This window comes from Aythya marila (assembly GCF_965140915.1).
Source record: "Aythya marila genome assembly, chromosome: 1".
NCBI classification, from domain to species: Eukaryota; Metazoa; Chordata; class Aves; order Anseriformes; family Anatidae; genus Aythya; species Aythya marila.
In genome coordinates this window covers 14,478,385-14,503,938 of record NC_139042.1, presented here as the reverse complement: position 1 = coordinate 14,503,938, position 25,554 = coordinate 14,478,385, and the positions used below count along the sequence as shown (strand labels likewise).

At 39.4% G+C, this 25,554-nt stretch overlaps 1 protein-coding gene across 1 annotated transcript in view; it reads right to left on the bottom strand.

The window, feature by feature from the left end:
- Positions 1-24,987, bottom strand: part of CEP126 (centrosomal protein 126) — a gene marked incomplete at both ends in the record, with an annotated part of 42,378 nt that extends 17,391 nt beyond the window's left edge. Inside the window, 5 exons of the mRNA XM_082751597.1 lie at positions 7,187-7,385; positions 13,299-13,404; positions 14,784-14,929; positions 23,613-23,743; positions 24,550-24,987. Of these exons, the coding sequence (XP_082607723.1) occupies positions 7,187-7,385; positions 13,299-13,404; positions 14,784-14,929; positions 23,613-23,743; positions 24,550-24,987 (1,020 nt within the window). The remainder of the gene's footprint in view (positions 1-7,186; positions 7,386-13,298; positions 13,405-14,783; positions 14,930-23,612; positions 23,744-24,549) is intronic.
- Between the last annotated feature and the right edge of the window lie 567 nt (positions 24,988-25,554).

Genomic DNA, 25,554 nt, shown 5'->3' with positions numbered 1-25,554 from the left:
CAAATATTTTAAATTGCAAAATAAAAATCTGAGTGGGTCCTGAAAGACTTTTTATGATTGAATTAAACCTTATCTTGCCCTAAATGTTGAGAGGTTGGTACAGTCTTCTATTATAGTTATGATCTGAGATAAAGAAACTAAATACAAGAACAAAGAACCAAGTGTAGAGAAAGATCCCTTTAGGGAACGTTTTTAAATTAAAGCTATACAAACTGGTGTCTTTCTAATAGAAAAGAATAAATAATGCATTGTTAGTTATTTATTAACCTTATGTTTGGCTAAATTGTATTGTTAACCTCTGCTTGAACTTAACCAAACAAGGAAAAGGCATATGCTCGTAGGTTTCTGTACCAGGCCAAATTTAAGAACTAACTCTGAAATTTTCAAATGGGAAAAACAAAACAAATCAAAGCAAACCATCAGTAAAAAGAAAGCAGAGGTGTCTGGCTTACTTCTCGTCTGAACTGGAGACTGCACCTGTATGGCTAACCATGCACTTCTAAAATGACTAGGTTAAATATAGGGGAAAAAATGTAATGGTTGACTTAAAAAAACAACCCTGCTTCTATAGCAGGTTAGCTTAAAACTGCTTTGTAGAATGCAAGAAAAGCTGCAACTTTTAAAAATTAAAATCAAAACAATTCAAATATTTTTGGTTCAAAAGTTGAAAACAGATTTAATCCCACATTATATGTAATGTTACTGTCCTGGTACAACAGAACCTCATGGGGACAAAAGATTTCAGGTGAGGCAACCTCCAGAAATAAGTTTGAAATGAAAGAATAAAGGTGTCCTCATTTAAATGCATAATCACTTTTACTTAGTTCATGCAAATTTAGCTCACATACATTTATTTTGTTGTAGCATGCAATTTAATCATTTCACACATGAAGGCGGCTTATCATTCTCATTAAATATTTACATGTTTTATTTTGCTTTTCTAGTGGACTTTGTAATGGAAGTGAATGTCACATTTTCTTCTAAAAACGCATAAAGAGTACTATGCATAAAGACCTCAAAAAGCATTCAGCAATTATTCATTCCTTTAGTGGTCAATAGTGTCAGGGAAATAAACCTGGATATCCCAATCATTTGTTTTGATCTTTGGGAATATTATAGGGTGATAAGGCAGCAAAAATATTCATAGAGTGTATTATGCCTTTATTTTCTAGATTTGCATATCTTTTCTGTTACATAAATACGATTTATTGTATTGCCTGTTGCCTTCATTTTCTTATGTCCCTAATACACAAAGTCTAAACCCAGCCTGTCCACATACTTGGTACTTTGGGAGAGGGAATATTTCTGAGGAGTTAAAGAGGTCGCTTACATGTCTTAAGACTTAGAACAGCTGTGTTAAGCCATTTCATTTCAGCAAAGCACTCAAACAAAGAGAAAACATAAGCCTAAAAAACCTTTCATGAGGCAAATGAAAGAATAACATTGCAATAAGTATAATATTAAGAGAAACTGACAAGAGAATTTTCTGCCAACGGACTCTGTCAGAGCTCCATTACACCGAAGAGCTGCCATATACGTATTTGACATTTTCTGCAGAAGTGCTGACTGTTCACAATTCCAAGAAATGAATGAGAACACTCTTCTGACGACAAATGCTGTAAAAATGCTACCTGTTCTGAAAACCCAGGCTCCTGTCTTCTCACACTATTTGCTAATTTTGAGAATTTTGATTTTGATTTTTAGTTTATTTACAGGAGTTCTTTGTGTGTTATATGCAAATAATGCTCTCTCTCACTTTTGTTGTGGAGTAAAAGACACCGATGTTCATAAAGACACAAGGCTACCTTTCAAAGCCAGTGAGGTACCTAAACACTTTTACTGGTTTTGAGTTCACCGTCTTTGGAATGGGAATGTCCATTAGAAAACTTGCAAACTATTGTCTATGCATGCTTGGTAAACACATACAATTCAGGCACTACACAATGCTGATTTCTCAGATGATTTGGGCCAAGCCAAGAAAGCAAATCCTATTGAGGCAGGATTTTAGTTCCTCTGTTAGACAACAGACCCAGAACATTCCACCAAACCCACCAAAGAAGCTATGGAGGTGTCCCTTGTCTTTCCTAGTTCTTAGATGTTTCCTATTTCCTACCTGCTTTTTTTTTTTTTCTTTTTTTTTTTTTTTTTGATTTATACATACATCTACTACATCCACCTTCCCCTAAAAACCTACTGAATGTAAAGCTGATATTCATATGCTTTTCTTGCCACTATTTGAAAGCATAATTAAGTTGGTTGTTACAACATCTGTGAGTTTCCTGGGTCCCAGATGTTCCCTGCCTGTTCCTGTCCGAATTCTGAGAGTCTGGATTAATGCTCGGTTTCCCAGTTGGTGAGCCATACTTCTTTACAGAGATGTGCCAGTATCAGGCATTAACTGCACAGCAAAGATCAAGCTGCAAAGTCCTACAGAAGCACTGCTGGGGATTGATAAGAATTAATACTGCATAAAATTGAAAGAGGTGACTATGTTTCTGTTCCCCAGCCACCATGAGCCTACTAGGACAGAAGAGGAATACTTGAAGAAAAATAGTTAAATTTTATTTTGCTTTCCACTTCACAAAAAGAGGTTTATCTCTTAAAACAAAACAAAATACAGCTCTGACATCTTCAAAGGGCAGAATTACTCCAGACAGAGATACTTTAATCTTGGTGAGAAAGCAATAGATTTCCCAACTTCCCCTTGAGACATTGGTATATACTCTCTCTGACAAGACCAAGTTATCATAATATAAAATTCTGGCAGATCAGTATGCAGAAACTTTATTATTTTCCATTCCCTTTCTGCAAGCAAACATTTTATTATTACCATAACCACAGTAAATAAGAGATCATATACTGTTGTTTTTTCCCTCTTTTCCTTCCCTTTAGCTGCATTTATGAACATTTTATTCTGTTCCAATAAAACAAGTCACTTCAAAAACAGCTCTGAAGAAATGGAGAAATAATCTAGTGCATAGCTATATTAGTTATTTCATATATACATACATATATATATGGATATATGTTTATGAATATAAAAACAAAAATGGAAGCATGGTAATATGTATGGCAGTTCTTATGAAAAAGTATATGCTTATAAGGGAGGAACAGGTATGTATTAGATGACAGTTCTCAATTTCCCTTTTTCTGTGCTTTGTGACCAATGTTGTACATGTAACAATTGTTATGTTTTCACAAGAAAAGTCTTATTAACATATTCATCCACCTGTAAAACAAAATCTTTTGTACTGTCAATGCTGTTTCTGCTTCAATTCTATATGATCTTCTGCTAAAGTGGGGCTCTGAATTGACGCAAAGTGCTCTTCAAATAAATGAACATCCAGATTGTCAGACACAAAGTTTGTAATGTCATTTTCTTCAGCACAGTCTTGGAATAAAATGCTAATTTACTTTAAAAAAGACTACTCTGAGGAATACATAACAAAAGCAAGTCTGAGTATTAAAATAAGGAAAATAAATTAGTCTGGAGATAAATTTCAATGTGATTAGTAACCCTTATAGCAAATGTGAAGTTGCTTTGGATTAGTGAAATAATGTGGATGATAGTGGTATGTTGCAATACTGGTTGAAAGCCAACAAAAGTTGAGGCTCCCTGATCTTGCTAAAAGGAAAAGCAGTAAGGAAGTCACTTGAGTTTGTCATAAAATTCAAGTGATCAACATAAAAGATGTTAACATTCACAGTTAAAAGTCAAAGATGACCAGATTTTTTTTTGGTTTAAGGTGACCACAGAAACGCATTTCCAGTCCCTGAATGGTCTTCTCAAAATCAAATCTGAATTCAGTTCAAATCCCATTTTATTTTATGCCCTCCCCTTAGAAATCTGTTTTCCCAATAACTAGCCCTGACCATTCTAAAATTTCTTGACTCCTGGGAGAGCTTTCATATACTGGCACTCCTTTTTTCCATGCTGGTCTCATTTATGCCTCTGAAGAGCTAGAATGATACAATGCATTCTGCAAAAGGAACCTTTGTTTAACTCATTCCAGTCATAATAGGAATGCACTTGAAAATTAATTCAGTTTTTCTGCAAGATACCTGACACATTTCCATTTCATAGACACAGTCCATACTCAGAAGCCCAGTAATACAAAGAGCTAACAGTCACACTGGCCACTCATTCATGCAACTAAGGCAACGTCCATACCTACGTGTTTGCAGTATCTGCTGCTTTCACTCAGTGTAACATCACTTAAGAAATATTCTTCAGTATTCTTCAGTATTTTCCCAGATGCCTACTTACCCTATACATAGAATATATAATCACACACCCTATAACAGGCTACAAAATGTTATTATATTAGAGATAATACAAGAAAAACCCTCCAACCCCTTGGGTTGGGTTGCAGTTTCTAAGAAATGATACCTGTGCCCCTGCTTCTATAAACAGTGAAGTACTTTATGGCAAGGGGAACCACAGAAATAACAATAATAAGTACTTTGATTGATGCACAATATGCTTTAAAACAAAAGGACAGCCAAAGTAAAATTCCTGTTTCAAATCAATCAGAAAAAGGATTTAAATTTGGATTTCACAGATACCACTTGAATAATCTAATTATGGTTATGCAGAGGAGGGAAGAGGAAAATACTGTCTCCATGTTGTAATCTATAGCTATTTTGTCTGTGAATTTGCTCTTACTTCCAACTATTTTGTTTAAAAAAATGAAACAATAGAGATAAAATGTGAAGTCAATCAAACAGTTTAATTCAAGCCTAATGTGTTTTTCTGGAAGAGCATAAAAGTATTGTATTGACCAAAACAGTTTCATATGGGCACTGAGTTGACAATATGATGGAAAGAAAAAGACAAAAAGTTATATGAATAATATTATTCCTTGACATAGTTGAGCCATTTTAATGGGAATTTTCATTATTTAGCTCCAGGCAGGTGCCAGAAATAGAAAATTTCAACACATAACATTTGGCAAAATGATATGCAATTGTGGGTAATGTCTTTTGGTCAAAAGCTGCATGCAGCTTTAGCTAAAGACAGTGCTACCAGCTCCACCTTAAAGATTTTATTTATGCCTGCAATACAAACAGGAAAGAACTGTGCAAAAAAACCCCTTTGATCGAGAATGAAGTTAACAACGTTAATTTCTTCGAAGTGGAGTTTATTTATGGGCATAATAATTTGATGTACTGACTCAGATGCAACTGTTGTACAAAATAAAATCTATTGCTCTCAATATTTTAAGCAAAGTAATTTTGGAGAATGGTAAAAGGGTCACTGAAAACCTTGGTTTACTGCTGAAACTACACAAATCTTTAAGGTTGGAAAGCAGGGAACACACCAAATCTATGGGTGAGGTCTACATAGAACTTTATTGCTCTGTAGGAGAGAAAGGAATTTTAGGAATCTTTATAATCCTGGTAGGCCTGTAAAAACAGAACCCAAGAGAGGTTAAAGGACCTCAATGGATGGTTAGACTGCAAAGCATGCCCACATTGAAATACTTCGACGTTTGTTTCAGAAAGGCAAGCGCTGCTGAAATGACTTTGGACAACAGACAGCAACAAGACCACTGAAGACTATTCATGTCAGTAACCTTAGTAAGAGTATTATAAATACTGCATCACATCACAGAAAGTCACAGCACACATACACACTAGCCCAATCCAAGAATTAAGCTTCCAAACTCAGGCTTTAGAACAATGACGATAGTTTTCTTGACTATTTTTCTAATCAGAGTCCAAAGCTTGAAATTTCAAGAAAGAAAGTCAAATGCTTCAAGTATAAATAGTTATAATTTTAAACTATTTATCAGAGGGAAGAAGATGAGCAACCCCTAGTGGCAGCAGAAAAATATATTCTGGGAGAATCTTAATAGGATCAAAGCATTTTCAAAAACATTAATTTGTAAACACATTAATTTGTAAATTTCTATATTATATGCAGCATCTAAAGCTGATTATTATATAAAAGAATGAATACTAATCAACAGCCTTGCCAGTACAAAATGTTCCTTCTGTCTCCTCAACCTTTTTGAAATTTACTCCAGTTGAGTGAGATTTTCTGTATTAGCCATCGGCTTCTCAAGATTCTCATGAATCCCCACCAGAACAAAGTGGGTACAAAGACTGAGATGAATGTGCCTGGAAACATTAATATCAAAGAACTCCAAATATATCTGAACAGCACACAGTCCTTCAAAAGTCCTTTTAATGCATCACGATGCATTAAAAGGAAAAGTCCTTGCTTTTTTTTTTTTTTCCTAAGGAAAAGTTCTTGGACAAATTCTTGTCAATCAATGACCTCTAGCCATTTCCAGAGTAAAAGCAAGGCTGCTTCATTGTGTCAAGGTCATCTCAGACATCATGAGTCTCATACTTAGTATTACAGAAATATGAGTGAGACCAAAATTATGTCCTTTTGTTTGCAAAAAAATATAATATTAAAGAAAGATATTTCCAAAATCAAAGACAACACTGACTGACCTAAAATCAGACATAAAGGTGCAGTTGAAGGAAATCACTTTGGACCTCAGTTCTTCAGGATTTTCACTGTGTTTCTAAGGTGCCTTTTGAAACTGATTTGGGGTCCAGAAGTTAATTTAGACATGGAATTAAGATGTACCCATGGCTTGTTACTAGAACACTTACATATATTCCAAAGATGACAAAAAAGGACGTAGAATCTCAAGAGACTTGAAGTCAATGCCCAGGAAATCACCGCACATTAGGGAAAACAAAAACAAACTCAACATTTGACCTACCATAATTATATTGCTATAGCTTTTTGTGCTGAGCTATAGCAATCAGCAAAGCAGAAACTTAAGTGCATTACTGGAAGCTGCCAGTTTAAGTTTGGAGCTAGCACAAGACTCCTGTGATAGACTAATGTCTAGCTACTCCAGAGCCAAGAATTCTAGCAGTCAAATCTTAGGTTCAGAGAAAGAAAGACAACATAACTGATGTCTTTGAGGCTTTTGTGAAAATATCCTTACAAACATTTTTAAAGATTTCTGATTTCTTACTGAAAATATGTATACTCTAACTATAAATAACCTATTAGTAAGGCAGAGTGCAGTGTGTCTAGGTGTTGTCTAATTTGTAAGGTGTGCTTAACAGTCTTTCTTTTTTATCATATTCAAGAATATCATTTTCAAGAATTACATTTAAAAAACATCATACAATGAATCACATGAAAATATCGTACCTCCAAGTTGCTGAGATGCTGTTTTTCTAGGAGCTGCTGCATTTCTTTCAGATTTTTCTGGAATAGAAGTTGGTTACTATCCATGCCTGTTGTACTGCTCTCCTGCATTGTGTTATCGTAGCCAACCATTGCTGAAATCTGCTCCTGATGGGAATAACCGTTTCTAGATGCTGATGAGGATGAAGTGTCATCTGTGGCTCTTGATGCAAGCAAATAACTTATTATTTTGGCTTACTTCTATGCGTCAATGATACACTTTCAAACATGTTCCTTTCCAAAAGTATACATCACCAACAAATGCCTGGCATGTGAAGGAAAGCTGAACTCCACGTAACTACAGGTGGTGCTATTTGTACTGTCTAGCATTAAAACTCTCCAACACTTTCCATTTTAAACGTTCTCTTCTGTTATTTATAAATTGTCAGAGTTTTCTGATTGGGTTGTTGGGTGAATGCCTCAGGCTGGATTATTCCAGAAAATGTCAGCCAACAGTTTGGTCATTTACAGGACAGGAACATGGAATTTTTTTTTTTTTTAAGAAGGAAAATGACCTCTATTTTTTTCCATAAGGCTGGCTTATATAGAGGATGACTATATACTGCTTCTGTCAGATATTCCCTTACTTCAGACAGCACGAAGGCCTTGTTGTTTCTAGATGTTGCTTCTAGTGATGACCAGTAGTGTCAGTATTGTGGGACATGAAAGAATTTATATTTTCTACCTGAAAAAAATATCTTCAGAGTTGCTACTGTAGCTGTGCACTGTGGTCACAGTGAGCCCAAATGAAGACTGAGGAAATCACAGGTTTCCACAGGTTAGGAATTATCCAGAACCATGGGGCTGACAGACACCCAGGAATTAAAGAGGCCAGGAAGCACGGGAAGCCAAATGACAAGGAAAATGAGCAATCAGAGACTAGGAAGGCAGGGAGTCTGTAACAAGATATGTTCAAGAATGAAGAGAACTGGAACTTGACTGGGTAAGATCACTAGGAATAGGAACCAACGTGTGAAAAACCAGAAGTGAGAAATAAGTAGATATCAAGGATGACAAAAGCAAGAAATAAGTTTTTCTTCTTTGCCTCAGTCTTTAGCGGCAATACCGGTTGTTCTCTGGATACTCAGTACCCTGAGCTGGTGGAAGGGGATGGGGAGCAGGATGTGGCCCTCACTATCCATGAAGAACTGGTTGGTGACCTGCTACGGCACTTAGATGTGCACAAGTCGATGAGGCCGGATGGGATCCACCCAAGGGTACTGAGAGAACTGGCGGAGGAGCTGGCCAAGCCACTATCCATCATTTATCAGCAGTCCTGGCTATCGGGGGAGGTCCCAGTTGACTGGCGGCTAGCAAACGTGACGCCCATCTACAAGAAGGGCCGGAGGGCAGACCCGGGAAACTACAGGCCTGTCAGTTTGACCTCAGTGCCAGGGAAGCTCATGGAGCAGATCCTCTTGAGAGTCATCACACAGCACTTGCAGGGCAAGCAGGCGATCAGGCCCAGTCAGCATGGGTTTATGAAAGGCAGATCCTGCTTGACGAACCTGATCTCCTTCTATGACAAAGTGACGCGCTGGGTGGATGAGGGAAAGGCTGTGGATGTGGTCTACCTTGACTTCAGCAAGGCTTTTGACACCGTCTCACACAGCATTCTCCTCAAGAAACTGGCTGCTCTTGGCTTGGACTGGCGCACGCTTCGTTGGGTTAGAAACTGGCTGGATAGCTGGGCCCAAAGAGTCGTGGTGAATGAAGCCAAGTCCAGTTGGAGGCCAGTCATTAGTGGTGTTCCCCAGGGCTCGGTGCTGGGGCCGGTCCTCTTTAATATCTTCATCAATGATCTGGACGAGGGCATTGAGTGCACCCTCAGAAAGTTTGAAGATGACACCAAGTTAGGTGCGTGTGTCGATCTGCTTGAGGGTAGGAAAGCTCTGCAGGAGGATCTGGATAGGCTGCACTGATGGGCTGAGGTCAACTGCATGAAGTTCAACAAGGCCAAGTGCCGGGTCCTGCACCTGGGGCGCAATAACCCCAAGCAGAGCTACAGGCTGGGAGAGGAATGGTTGGAGAGCTGCCAGGCAGAGAAGGACCTGGGAGTGATGGTGGATAGTCAGCTGAATATGAGCCAGCAGTGTGCTCAGGTGGCCAAGAAGGCCAACGACATCCTGGCTTGCATAAGAAACAGTGTGACCAGCAGGGCTAGGGAGGTGATCGTCCCCCTGTACTCAGCTCTGGTGAGGCCTCACCTCGAGTACTGTGTTCAGTTTTGGGCCCCTCGCTACAAGAAGGACATCGAGGTGCTTGAGCGGGTGCAGAGAAGGGCGACGAAGCTGGTGAGGGGCCTGGAGAACAAGTCCTACGAGGAGCGGCTGAGGGAGCTGGGCTTGTTCAGCCTGGAGAAGAGGAGGCTCAGGGGCGACCTTATCACTCTCTACAGGTACCTCAAGGGACGCTGTAGCGAGGTGGGGGTTGGTCTGTTCTCCCACGTGCCTCGTGACAGGATGAGGGGGAACGGGCTTAAGTTGAGCCAGGGGAGTTTTAGGTTAGATGTTAGGAAGAACTTCTTTACTGAAAGGGTTGTGAGGCATTGGAACAGGCTGCCCAGGGAAGTGGTGGAGTCACCATCCCTGGAAGTCTTCAAAAGACGTTTAGATGTAGAGCTTAGGGATATGGTTTAGTGGGGACTGCTAGCGTTAGGTCAGAGGTTGGACTCGATGATCTTGAGGTCTCTTCCAACCTAGAAATTCTGTGATTCTGTGAAGTAGCTTTAACCAATAAGAAAGGTATTAAAATAGCAAAACAAACAAACAAACAAACAAAAAACTAACCAACCAAACAAAAAACACCAAGCCCCAAAACCCACCAACTCGCAGGCTAACCAACCTCTAGCCTTTTGGAAGTATAACTGTTAGCAGGCTGCCAGCTGTGCTTGAGTGCTTGACTTGGTTGCTTGACTGCTTAGGTAGAACTCCCTAGCAATTGACACTGATCCTTTCTGTTGTTTCTTGTTTCTGTACATGCCTAATACATGTACAGAAACTCAATAATCCCTTTCTTTCGTTTCTCTCCATTTCTTGAGCTTTCTTGAGAATATTTTATATAACTCTTCCAAAAGGTTCTCTTAACTGCACTGACCCAGTCAGAATATATGTTTGGCAAAGTCTGAGAAGGAATTTGTTATTTCTGATGACATGGCTGATAGTAAAAAGGGAGAACAACTTCTCAAATTTATTTTTAGAACTCTGAAAACTGCATTCTGCATTCTTCTGAACGGGAGATATCCTTGTCAACCAAAAACCTGTACCTATTGTCTGTTGAAGACTTTGTTGTTGTGGACCAGACTTATATGCATGTGGACACAAATCTTTTTTTTCCTTTTTTTGGTAAAGTTTCTTGATATCTATTTGAATGTTTAGATCAGTTACATTTATAAAAATTTGTAGGTAACTTTTTGTCACGGAATAATTTTGATTTGTCATTTTTAGTTTCTGTCCCAAAACTGAACATAATCAAATACAACTCCCAGGGAAGTGGTCACAGTACTGAGCCTATTGGAGTTCAAGAAGCGTTTGGACAACGCCATCAGACATATAGTTTAATTTTTTGGTAGTCCTGTGTGGAGCCAGGAGTTGGACTCCATGATGGTGGGTCCCTTCCAACTTGGGATATTCTTGGGATATTCTCGATGCAGCCATATTTGTCTTACATGCTTAAAACAATATTCATTTTTTTTCTTTAGAAGAGGACTTTTGATGAATTCTATGCATTCTGTTGCTGAGGGAGGGTAAATTATAATGATGATATATATATGTATTGGTTTAAATGCTTACAGAATTGTAAGAATAGACAGAAATATAGAAAGGGATCTACTGCCTCATTTGAGTAAGTTTTTTGCTATCCCCAAATTTTGGGGACTGTTATACATATTTAAAGGTTTACATCTCACAACTGGTGAATGGTTACTTTCTGAAAAAGCTTTTCTGTATCAAAACTTGCTTTGCTTTACTGTTTTGGAAGAAATCTATTTGACCTCTAAGAGAATGTTACACAATTTTTGGAACCAAGTCTGAATACACAGAAATGCTACTTTTGTGACCCACACAGTAAGAGAACTATGGCTCCCAGTCAAAAATGAACAGGAACTGCCCAGTGCTAACATTTTCTGCAACAGACTAAAATAATCTGTGCTGCATTGCGTTTGTTCAGTTTAAATCACAGTGCTTACAGTGGGTAAGGCGTTGTGTGAGATGCAGACAAAAATGCTTACTGTATTTTCTGTCACAAGGAAGAAAGATAAATTATGCTAGCATTAGAATAAGCAAAGCTTTATTTCATAATAATTTGCACACTTTGCCCCTTATAAAGAAACCTTTATGGCGACAACTTAATTCTTTTTCTGTTATTTCTGTACCCACATTGTCCACATCCTCCTTCACCCACCTCATAAGGCTACTACCCAAGTCTCCCAGTTACTAGCTGGAGAAGAGGCAGCACATTCTGTGGCAGGTTCCAAGATATTCATGTGCTGTCTTACCAATACTGACTGGCTTGTGACCCGCTAATCAAAATAGGTCAATGTGGACACAACTTTAAAGTGTTTTTCATGCTGGGGTCACTTTGAATAGTTTCTTCCTTGCATAATTTCCATTTTCAAAATCAGAGAAGTAAAATTGTATTTGAGATTCTCTATCTCTCTCTTGGATTTGGTTACTAGGGGATTACAGCCTGTAAAGAAATATCTTAGAATGGTTTGGGTTGGAAGGGACCTTAAAGATCATCTAATTCTAATCCCCTGCCATTGGCAGGGACACCTCCCACCAGACCAGGTTGCTCAAAGCTCCATCCAAACTGGCCTTGAACACCTCCAGGGCTGGAGCATCCACAACTTCTCTGTGTAGCCTGTTCCATACAAACAAATAAACTTAATTTCTATAAGAAATCAAGTTACAGAAATGAAAATCAAGGAAAGAATGCACTACAGTTCTTATAAGATAGCGAATTTAAAAATGATACATTATAATATAGTGACAGCAATGTAATCCTGTAAGAAATTAAGCAAAGAGTTAGTGGTTTGAAGACGTTCTGAGAGAGACCTGTGAGCCCTTGAAGCACAAGAAGTTTGTAGAAAGTTGGGAAATAAATAAAGAAATTTTGATAGTAGGGGGAAGACACAGAGTTGCTGTCCTAAGCCAAGCCTGAGTGAAATGAGACAAAGGAATGGGTGCTTCTGTAGTGTTCAGAAATATCTACATGTTTTTACCATAATTTCAACTTGTATTTGGCAGGTAGTTTTTCCTTTTTGTTGTTGTTTTTTAATAGCTACAATCCACTGGACACAAACATTATCTCTATTCTGAACATCTGCACAATTTACAGCATGTGCAAAATAATTATAATGATAGTAATAACAACAGCAGCAACCAGAAAAAATAAAACACTGAACTGAATAGTTGAAGAAATGTGTGTTTGGAAAGGTGATAGTCAGGAAAGAGTATCAAATACAGCAGATAAAATATACAGTAGAAATGTTCTGTGATAAGGCAATGCATCTTAGAAAAAGTGCTCAGGTAGAGTGAAGAGTTTGGGATTCAACTTGTACGTGATATAAGAAAAAATTACAGGGCAAATTGTTATCAAGATGTTCAAGATACATATAAGGGATGAGAAATCGAAAGGAGCAACAGCTGGAAAGAAGATAAGATCATGGGATGAATATGAAAACAACACTATCCTTGACTGTCAAAAGAGAAAAATGTGGATGAGAATAAGAAAGTATCTTGACAGAGTACTTTATACTTCATGTACTTCAAGCAGATGCCTTAGTAACCATGACAGTCTGAGTCAGGCACAACTGAACGGGGACCAGGTTCACCCTGACTATTCCCAGAATTCTCCTGAAGGGAAAAGGTTTGTATCATCTCCTCTGCTGTTGTACCTACTGCACGCAAACAGCTTAAGGATGTTTCATAATATTTTCATTAGAACATTTCACAGAAGTGCCTTCTTTGCCACAGAAAGACGGCCTGCAATTTCTGAGAGAGTAATCATCTGCTGTTTATTGAATACACCAAGTAATTTACTTCTTTTGATCATCAGAATAAACAAAAATGCTTACCTGAAGGTGGTTTTGTTTCTGCTGGGCAAGTACAATCCTGATGTTAAAACTGATCCTTTAATTTGTTCAAGAGCTTCTTCTAGCTGAAAAGCTGCTTTTGTCTGGACTAGAGTTATCAGGATAAAAAACACAAAGGAAAAAAAAATAAATTGGAATATTTTACCATACATGTTTTGGTTTAGATTCTTAAATTTGGAAGCCTAAACCCAGACTGTTACAAAAAAAAAAAAAAAAAAAAAAAAAAAAGTGGTTTAACATTGTTAGGCATGCTGGAACATCTCATGTTCCTCTGAAATAAAACCCAGTCTATTTAAGTGTTTATTGCAATGCATTTAGTCAACAGTTTTTCTATTTGTTTTTCTACTGCACTGTTGAAAAAGTGGGTGGTTAAAAAATCCAGCACTAACTTTGTTTTCACATCGTGATTATTATGTCCATGCACTAAGCCAAAGTTATGACTTGCAGGTGTTTTATAGAGGCCAAATTGTGACTTAGGAATTGAATCAGTGGAGAAAGAAAGAGTCCAGACAGGCACATGGTTTTGCTTCATACAAATAAGCAAACATAGGATAGAAGTGGCAGAGACAGAATTGCTATTAAGGAAAACCAAGAAAAAAATTATGATTCATTATCATTGCTGCACAGTCTGGGCTGTCAGTAGGGCTATGAAGAAGAAGCCCTAAAACAGTACCATTCTATTTTGTTATTTTAATCTGACATTTGATCTTGAAGTCAGAGACATTACCTCACAGCTGGCGCAATTGCAGTTGGAAGAGTAAATCTGTTGAAGAATTTCTAAGTAATATACCACATCTTCAGAGTTTCAACACTGGAAAGTTGACTGGAAGTCAGACTTGGCTGAAGCTGTTAAGAACTCCTGCCAATCTGCCCTGATTCCAACTCAGAAAGCAGGAACTGCATTGCTTCGATCATTACTTCCCAGCAGTGAAAGAACTGCTTAAAAAGCTGACTAATTCAGCAAAAGTTATGTAATACAATAATATACACTAGGACTGCCTTTACTTAATGATAAACAAAATGCATATTCTTGAATATTTCACATTCAGGGCTTCACACAGGGGATTATCACACTATCCCAGTAACTTTCAATGGCCTTGTAACATCTTATACACAACTTTGAAATCGCAGTATTAGAAGCAGAGGACACTGCAGTGAAAAATTGGGGGAAAAAAAGGAAAACACAATATCCCTGGGAGCTAATTACATGCTGTGATTGGAATATAAAGAAATATCTCACAATATGGTATTTAGAAACAAACAAAAAAACAAACATGCTGTTATTTCATTCCTTCTACCACTTCTGTCATAAGAATCAGACCTGTGCTTCCTGTCAGTTATGTTTTGCTTATTAATTCAATTAATTTGAATTAAGTTAATTGTTTTGTTTTGCCTTAACTACATTTTATTAGCATAAAAAAAACCACATGTGTATTGTGAATAATGTCTAAATTTTAATTTACAAACCTATTTGTTTGTGCTGAGGAGCAGGCAGATGAGCACGCTGGAACCTCTCAGTTGCTTCTTGAAGTTTAATCCTCCTCTGTTGCAGAACTTTTTCTCTTAGTCTCTGTTCTTTGTCTTCTTTTTGCTTCCGTCTTTCTTCAAAGGCTCTGTATTTAGGAAGCAAAAGTAGATGATACCCATGTTTTCTAATTACATTTACAGAAACATCAGCATCTAGTTTATTATTTTGTGGTTTTGGAACGGAAGTTTGCTTGTCCACAAATTAAATGTGATAAATTTCAGCACAGTTGGATTATTATGGTTAGACTGAACCTAAATGGGACAGTGGGTTATGAAGAAGAGACACACCATAATCCTGTTACTTTGTTAGCGTCAACCAGAGATGTAATTCTTTCTTATACATGAATTAACATGCATACTCAAACAGTTCTTGTCACCAGTGTCATTTTCACTACATTCTTTACATTACCACCAAAGTCTGTCACAGTGGGCAAACCTACAGGAAGGTGAACTACAAATACTGTGTGTGCGTGCCTTTCAGGAGCTGTTGAGGAAATAGTTTAAGAGGTGTTTTCAGAAATAACATACAAGAACTACAGCTTTAACCTAGAAATGCATAAGAGTTAGTATCAGCTTCTAATTGTTGAGAAACTTCCTGAAAAACAATCAGTTTAGTAGCACAAAGTGGGATAATAGAGTGGTGTGAAACTATGATTGACTGAATCTGGTGTTAATATCATATACATTTAAAATGTGTCCTTCAACCAGCTGGAAAGCAATGCAGATTCTGATTGAAAAAAAATCACAAACTTCTTCTGTAGGCACAGGTTTGTTGAAGCTATGTGGAATTTTTCTTCTTGCTGACAAAAGCCTCAACTTTTGCTGACAAACTTAAATTGGTTCCTTGAGTAAAACATACCTTCTATCAGTAAACTCACTGGCACAGTGCCTCCATAGACAAAGCAATACTTAAATACACAACTTCTAATGAGTCTGCCATGCAGCAATCACTACAACTGGAAGCAAAGCTGCTCCTCAACAGAGTTACTCCGTAACTCAGGCTATTTGATTTATTCTTCCATTTTCTTTCTAGGGAAAAAATTCAAATATTCAACTTTAAACTCCCTAGTATCCCTTCAAAATGCTGCCATTTCACCTGAGAAAACAAACAGGAAAGTAATCTGAAATAGTAGGGTTTTGGAAGTCTAAAGGCAGTAAGTGCACAGTAGTTAAAAAAATAGGAAAATATCCAACTAATTCCCAAATACAACTTTTACAGGCATATCCACTTTATTACACCTGAAAGCCAAAGAGTAGCAGATACCTAAGGAACTTTTGCTATTTTGAAAACACAGATATGCACAGTTGTCAAAACCCACTGAATCTAATGTCTGACATTTCCCAATTTTATGGACCAATTATTGCATTAACAGCAAGTGAAGGCAAAACATGTATGTTTTGAAGTGGAAATGCACTGTAAAGGGCTTCCATGCAGCTATTCAAAACTTACATTGCAAGTAACACTTAATAAAGTTACGCTTTCAAAAATCCAGAGGAATTCCTAAGTAATTCAAGGTAATCACAGAATCACAGAATGGCTGAGGTTGGAAGGGACCTCTGAAGATCACCTCGTCCAACCCTACTGCTGAGCAGGATCACCTAATCTTTTCTAGAGATGAAGAATTACAAAGCTCTATAGCTCAAATGAAGAACAAGACAGCAGACTGACTTATGCAAACCGAAACTGAATCATAGAATATGTAAGGTTGGAATCCACCTCCGGAGGTCCAACCCCTGCTCAAGCAGGGACACCCAGAGCAGGCTGCCCAGGATCATGTCCAGGTGGCTCTTGAAGAACTCCAAGAAGACCCCACAGCCACTCTGGACATCCTGTGCCAGGGCTCCCTCACCTGCGCAGCACAGAAGTGCTTTCTGATGGTCAGAAATAGTATTAAAACATGATCCCATCACTGCAGGTTTCATTTGCAATACCTCTTCTCAGCAAGTAGGAATAATTTGACATGAGGCATGAGATGAGGCTGGACAAGCAGTTATCCAAAACCAGAAAAACTCTTCAGAGAAATATACCCACATAACTTTAGTTGTTCATATAATCTAGAAATTTCAGAAACAGAATGAGAGTTTATTTTCAGCTTTCAGTATTTCTGTGTTTCACTTGGGTTAAATAGAGAAATATGCAATATTATATAATTTTTATGTTGACTGAAAGTATAGGAAAATCACAATTGAGGAAACAGACATGCTTACCCCAGAAAGTATTTTAAAAACATTCTTCTCCATCTCCTTAATATTTCTAGAAGCTGCTCAAGAAAGACTTTAGTTGAACTATAGCTGTTAAATTCAGACATGTGGGAAATTCTACAACTTCGCACCTGGAATAACTCCAGAGTATAACTCCAAAAAGGAATGAGCAAATTCTGACAGAGCCTTTCACTATTTATTTTTAAAGGGATTTTGGAGTATGACATAGCTGCGCTCTTCCACATTCCTTACAGCTGGAATTAAAAAAATACTCTTGTTCCATATAGCTGGAAATGGGAAGGTACAACTGCTGATGCAGTCTGGAGTAAGACATGAGGGAGAAATAGTATTTTGTTTTAATTGGAAGGAAATGTATCTTTAAAGATACTCAACGAAGCCTGCATCATTAACTTCTTGACCTTACAGAATGTAAATTGGGAAACCCAGGTGCATTATGTAAAAGAAATCATTTCACAAATGCACAACGACATCTTACAGAAAACCAGTTAAAACAAATGTTTGTCCATCCACCAGATGAAGCCACCAACTTTGGTTCATATCGCAGATGTAATATTGACAAAAGAGCATGGCTTTAAGATGGGGAGTTAGCAGAAGAATTTCCTGATTGGTGTTTTTTTAACCTGGTTTTTCTGTCCACTATAAACAATCCGCTGGTGCAGCAATTTTTGCAACGGCTGCCAAAATGTTTATAGCAAATTTGGAATATGAACCTTAGAAGATTTAGCATATACAGACATTATGTGGAAGGTATTTTCATGCTAAAAACAGTGTAACCAGATGGTAAAACTATTTCCTGGTTAATTTTATTAAATTACCTTCACAGTGAAGTGATGGATGCTACAGTCATAGGTGGACTAAATGCTTATTACTGCCTTGGATGAAAAAAAAACACAAAACAATATATATATAAAGAGAGAGAGTGCATTTGGAATGCTATGAAATGAACCTTTTGATACTGAGGTGGTGATATTCATCAAGATACAAATATCCTTTGTCATACCTTCATTGCAAACCAGTGCACAATAATTTAAAGTTGATGCGGAAGGGTATCTGTACACTTAATGACTACAGCAAGATCAAGGAAAGGGTGGAATGGGGTGTCACAATCCAAATGTTATCCATGAGCAAACAGGAAATGCCCCGTATCATTAAAAGGTTCTGTGGAGGTTGCTCGTAAATCAATTATTTTATTTAAATGAAATACTCGCCAGGGTCATAGGAACACACATTAACTGTACTCTGTCATCTTCTGTGATGAAGATTTGCTGAATGAAAAGGGACAGCCCCAAAGTGCTCTGCTGGCTTCAGAAGGACTGACCATTGGGGCTCACAGGGGGCTGTGCTCCAAAACGCCCCAAGGGTTCACAGCAGAGATGCCCACACTATCCACCAATTTGCTGTGCTCCAAATCTCTTTTATCAGTGAAAAGGAAGCCTACCTTATATGAGCCAGGATTTTTTTTTGTTAGGATAATTCAGTTCCTAAGGGACTAATTTGGACACCGTTAGCCCAGATATAATTGTTACTGAAAAATAATAACACAGTTGGAATATTTCCATACAGATAAAGACTCAACAATAGTAATAATAGTTGAAACTGCTATTCAGATGCTTAGTTCCTTCCCATTTTCTGACGTTATGCTCACTCTTCTCTTTCTCTTCTGGGTCCCAATTCTGGTGCTCCTGGGCTGTTGCAGTGAGTTGTCAGCATCTAGAGTCCCTTCACCAGGAGCAACACGATGTTTGTGCTAACGCTTTCTTCTCCCTCACCTTAGGATCCACTTGGAGCGTTTTTGTTTGCTGTGATGCTTTTACACCTTTGCTCTTCCTTCATGCATCTGCAGCCCCACAGTCCATCCAAACAGTCCACACAGGGAGACTTTTACATGTACCACATGCCATTTTGTTTTTCTCTGTTACCCCTAAAGTCAGTTTTGCCATCTCCAGGTCTGCATTTCTTTAACTGACTAGCGGTGAGTTGTTTATAGCTGCGGGGTCTCCTGTGCCAAGCCTGTGTGCCAGCTCTTATCATCCCGAGCCTGCATTCCTCCACGCCTCAACCTGCGCCCCCAGATCCTGAGACCTCTGCTCTTGTACCAGGCCTGTGCTTCTCTGAGCTGTGTCATCAGGTTGGTCGTAAATTCTTCATCCTGCACAGACAGCTGCTTGTTACTGCTATCTGTATAAAACCATGCTCATACCATAAAAAGACAAACAACGTGAAATAAATTAGCCGCAGATACCTGGTCAATTAGAAAAATTGCTGTCCCAGCTAAACCAAGCAAAACGAAGCTGCAGGCAGGTCACGAGAAGTTTAGACAGAGCAAACTTGACAAGCCCCCAGCCTGAGACCTTGCAAAGTCAGCACAATCCTGTGGCCCGTCTGCAGCGGTGGCAGCGCTGGATTACAGGTCAGTGTGGTTGCACTGACCGCTGCTTTTTGCAGCTTCATTCTCATGTAGAAAGCAATACCAAATTCTTAACACTTGGTCTCCTCTGCTTGCCAGGTGCTAACAGTTCCCTCACATTTCTGGCACTAAAACCTTTGTGTTTCTCTATCAAAAACTGAACTTAAAGAGCTTTTATTAAATAATCAGTGATAATCAGCCAGTAGGTGGAGCACAAAGCTTGTGCATACATTGAAAATTATTATTTTCTTTTTTGAAAAAAAAAAAAGCAGCAGTGATTAGATTGAAAACTGATACAAACTGGGAAAATATTTCCTTCCCCAATTACAACAGATGGGTTAGCTATTCAGATTTCAAGGTAATTCAAAACACTGACCCATGGCAGCTAACTGCGGGGTTTATTTAAAAATGCACGCACACAATTGCATAAGATTTTCTGCTTCCTGACCCAACCATCTACCTGCAGCCAGTAACCTCACGGTGAAATGGGATACGCACTTTGCAGAGCAGTACCAGCAGGATGGCTGCAGTTCCGTGCATAGAAACACAAAATATGATCTCCTATTCATTTCTATAAAGTATGTGCTTAGTCAGTAGCTCTTATTTCTGAAATACTGTTATTTAAACAAAATATGTCAGCTGCTACCCCAGAGCTCATTTAATTCTTAAACTGGTCTTGAAATTGCAACATTACGTATTAGCGCGACAATCATGGAGTGACTCAGGCAATTTAAGTGAAGATAATCTGTGTGGCTGTTCATTATGTTGAAGGACTGTTGTTAATACAAAACGAAGGAGTTTGGTCTGTACAAGGATGCAAAGAAACTGACAGCATCAGATAGGATGCAAGCATGGGTTCCTTTAAGTATTCACCTTGAAAAAGATCTGTGACTGAAGTTGTTGAGGCTTTGCTTTCCAAAGCTACACCTGCTTTTTTTTGGTGCAAGTGATTTTTTTTTCCTTACTAATACATTAATTAACTGAGCACATCTTGTCAGAAGTGGATGATTTTTAATGTTGAAGCTGCTGCATTTTAGATGTATTGACAACAGGTCAATACAATCTGTCAGGTAAAATTTCACTACAAGTCCATTTAGAACAGGTGGAAAACAAAACAAAACAAAAATTGAAAACTTCAATTTGCAACCTCTCTGCATATGGAGATCTCCTTAGCTTAAAAAGTGTTGGGCACTAGAGGCTAACACACTTGGCCTCATACTTGGTATAAGCATGTTTAAAGATAGACTGGTGGTGGTTCTTCCAAGAAGAACCCAACAAACCAACTCATACACATACACAAAAGACCCAAACGTGTAAGTTTTTCTTCACAGTGCAACACAAGGAGAAAGAACCTAAATAAAACAAGATTAAGAACAGAGCAGAGGCTCTGCTATTTCTTCCCTAGGTCTGTTTGTAAGAGGAGATTCACTGCAATTGCTTTTCAGGAGAGGCTTTGTAAATTTAAGGGTGACCTTAAATTTGGCCATGCTTGACCAACTTGATAAGCTTCTACAATGAAAAGTCTGCCTGGTAGGTGAGGAGAGACCAGTGGATAGGCTACCTAGACTTCAGCAGGGCCTTTGACGCTGTCTCCCATAAGATCTTAGTAGACGAGCTGTTGGTGTATGGGCTGGATGAGCAGGCAGCGAGGTGGATGAAAAGGGGGCTGAAAAGCCGATGACAGGATGGTGACCATGGCACCCAGCAGTGCTCCCCAGGGGCCAATGCTGTGTCCAGTCCTGTTTAGCATCTTCTCTAATCATCCAGATAATGGAGCAAAGTGTACCCACAGCAAGTTTGTAGATGACACAAAACTTGCGGGAGAAGTGGATACACCAGAGGCCCATGCTGCCATCCATAGGGATCTCAACAGGCTGGAGAAGTGGGCTGACAGGAACCTCGTGGAGCTCAACAAGGAGAAGTGCAGAGTCCTGAACCTGGGGAGGAACAATCCCAGGCACCAGGACATGCTGGGGTGTACCTAGGTGGGAACCAGAAAAGCAGAAAGGGACCTGGGGGTCCTGGTGGGCACCAAGTTGAACAAGAGCCAGCGCAGCAAAGAACCCTGACAGTATCCTTGGAGATCTTGAAAAGCTGTCTGGACATGATCTTGGGCAGCCTGCTATGGGTGTCCCTGCTTGAGCAGGGGTTAGACCAGATGGACCCAGAGGTCCCTTCCTACCCCAGCCATTCTGTGTGAAGGTTAGAAGTAGAAAACAAATTGTCATATTAAACAGTGCATTCCCGTCTCCTCTGTATATTTGAAAGAAAAAAAAATCAAGAGAAAATTCCAGTTTTGAAATTATAAAGCAACTGTGCCAAGAATAACTTCTGACACGTGCCTGCGAGCCCTGTCAGGGAGAATTTAGGATGCTGTCAGGTGAGAATGTGGAGCTTAAAGAAGTCATGCTACCCTTGAGAAACCATCATCATAGCTAACACCTTTACAATGTGTTACAAAGCTAATGGATCTTAGCTCATACACAGGTTTGGAATGTAACCTGATGGCTGATCCATCAGAAGATAAATCACTTCCTACCTCCATAAGTTTTGGCAAAAAAATATTCGATTTCAATGAACTTTTGACTTCTAAATTGCTTTCCATCATATATGCAATGGCCCGAAGTTTTGAATTATATTTCACAGTTTATTAATACTGTATGCACTCACTACCTTTTTAACATTAGACAACTAACTCATTTGCAGTTAGCAGAAGACTTGTCACCACAGATTTCCATCTGAACTGCTTATGATACTTGTTTTCAGTTACCACAAATGGAAACAATTTCCTTCTATGAATACCATACCTACATTTTTAACTGGCTCACCTGGGTAACTTGGATTTATACTGTTTCTTAAGGCCACAATGAATTCATATGGAAATGTATTTATGTATCGACGAGCATTAGTTTAGCTACCCCAGTCCATCAAAAATATGCAGGCTGTCTAGTGCTTGCTTTTCCATCAGAGTATAATATTTCAAGCCCAACATATGATAAATAGTGTTCGTCTGAGATGCATGGTGTTACAGGAGTATGGTTCCAGAACACTAAACAAGATATTCGATCTTTCAGCTGAGGCTCAGTTTATTATCTGCAAAGGCTGTGGATCGCACACGGTCTTTAATCACTCCCAGGTGATACTACTGCCTCTTCCATTTTTCTTTATATTTCAAAATATATGCAGACAGCACATTATGCTGGGCTTTTGTGAGGCAAAAACAGCAGTAAAGCAGTATCTACTGCCTCTAATGACTTCTCAACCCATGTCAATAAATAAATGTTGCACAGCAAATCACCTGATATGGGTACTATGTGGGATAAGTGTTTCAGAGAGTTAACACTAGGCAGACAAAGCTGGTCTGAGGCTGGGGCTGGCTCTGAAATGTCTCAGGGAGGAACCCATCTGTCTCTAGAGCACACAGCATCAGCCCCTTGTATATGAGAGTATGACCTAAGTCCTAGGGAAAAGCCCCCTGTGCCTACCAAACTACCCACACCTCTGCACTGAAACATCTCAGTGTACAATTTACTTCACCTATTTGTCACAGAATATTTCACGACGTTGCATTTTCACGTATGAGGAAATGCAGGATATTCAAAGTTCCATTAAAAATATCAGTACATAATAACTTGGTGAAAAATATACTGCTTAACTAGGGAGACTTAGCATTGCATTCATTGGGCAGTGGGATTACAAAGCCACATCCCATAGGGGAGGCTGTCCAGCTGTTGCTTCATGCACTCACTGCATACACTTTAGTAAGCAGGAACAATGGCCTGCCTGCTCTTACCGTATATCTGAGCTCATGTGTTACAACTGAAACTAATAAAAAATGGAAGTGTATAATAAATGCAAATCAGAGCCACAAGAGGACCTGATAGTTACCTACTTACCTGTATTTTATACAATAAGAGGTGACTATATTGGCTGTCCAAAGAATAGTACCTCTGAATATTCACCCTTTATAATTTATTTGTCCTTTAGAAAAAAAAAAAAAAAAGGCCTAGATGCCTCTTGATCAAAGCACTGAGGCTGCTTGGCAAAGTGAATATGCACACAATAGAAACATATTGACCTGTCTCAAACTTCTGACTCAGTTTTTTATGATCTGCAACCAAGGAGCCCTAGCTACTTACCTTCTTCTTCTGTTTGTCTCTATCAGATATTTCTGTGCCTTACTCCGAAACAGCTTTTGATCTTCTTTCAATGCCCAGCGCTCTTCTTCTAAATCCCATCCAAAACGAAATGTTAAAGCTCCGTCCCTAGTCTTGTGTTAAGGACAATGGGAACTGTATCCAAGAGGTCGTTACCAGATGCAATAGCCTGTTTGACTCGACATGTCTTTTTGGGAGAGGGCAAACTTTATCCATAAGATACAAAATTGATATGCCATTTTACTAACTATGCAACAGTTGGTCCCATAAATATATATTATGGTCATATCTCACTCAATGTTCATACAGAGAAAAAATATAATTGCATTTTACTACTTCCAGCGATTTTAACTGATGCTTTGCACTCACTTTTTATGATATGTGCAGATGAAAAATCTCACCTTAGTCTATTTGCAGATACATTTTGATGTTCTTATCTAAATTTGTACCATATGGATGCTTGTATCACAATGAAGACGTTTAAAGAGCAAAAATACCTCCCCTCCCCCCCCCCCCCAATATATAAAGGATTAGTTGTTTACGTGGTGAAATTATTTTTGTTGGATAATAACAACTCTCCACAGAGTCACGCCTCACTGAAATAATGCCTTAAGTAGTACGGTACAAGCAGAGCTGACAACTTGTGTCAGTACATCTTACACCATTACTTAAAACTGCAGAAAACACAGATTTCCCAGTGAGGATGGAAAACATAATTCCCAAGGGCAGTATCTCTGAGAAGAGGGAAAACAAGGAAGAGTATTATGGAAAAGTTGACTTGGTAGTTTGTTGTTACAGTTGTTTAAAAACAACGGCGGAGGAGTTTTACCCTTAGCCACCTCTGAGGCAGCCCCTGACGGGGGGGATGCTGACGAGGATGCCACCGCCCTGTACCCATACCCCACCACCCCATACCTACCACCCTATAACCCCACCACCCCACAGGGGGTCCGGGCAGCCCGACGACCTCGGCAGCGAGCAGAGGTCCCCGCTGCCGCCCTTGAGGTCGCCTCCGTGGTGGGCTCCTTGAGGGCTCCCCCGGCCACCTCAGACCCCGGCCCCGCGGCGGCGGAAGGATACGCGCCGTGATTCGCCATGGCATCCCCCTCGCCCGCTGCCCAGCGCTGGAGGCGGCGGCCGAGCGCTGCCCCGCTGGGCTCCATGAGGCGACCCGGGCCCTCTGCCGCCCTACCGGGGGGACCGGGAGCGGTTCTCGGCTCTTTTTTTGAGGCACTTTAGCCTCGCTCCGCCGGCAACAGGGCCGCCATCGTAGCAACCGGCGACGCCGCTTCCTTCGCAACGGGGCGGGGCAGCGGGGCAGCGGCTGAGGGGACGGCGGTTTGGCAGGTGCTGCCATGGGTGGCCCTAAACCAGGCCGGGCCGGGCTGGGCTATGGAGGTGTCCGGGAGCTGGTCCTGGCTCCCCCGGGTGCCTGCCCACCTCCTGAGTGTATCTGAGGGTCTCTGAGGTCCCACTGGGCTTCCCAGCCTCTCTACAAAGAGCAGGATGCTACCTGATTATCAATTTATTTATTTTAAACCGGTCTCTCGAAAAACCACGTTTCTCCTTTTTTTTTTTTTTTTTGCAGGGCCAACGAAGCGCATTCCTGAGCCTGCTGCTGTTGATGGGCTTGCAGATCTCTCCGGGGATGTATGTGGAGTCTGTCGGTGGAGAAGACATGGCAAGAACAGGATAAACACTTTTTCAAAGCACAGAATGCAAAAAACGCAATGAAAAATAAATAAAAAGACATGTAAATAAATAAAAACAATAAGATAAGTAAAAATGTGTATTTTTGTATACATTTTATTAAAAATGTAGTTCAACAAAATAACATATGTACAAATACATTAAAATATGTATAAATTTTATTTTAAAAAGTACATACATCTGCAAAGTAAGAAAAAAAAAACAAAAACAAAAA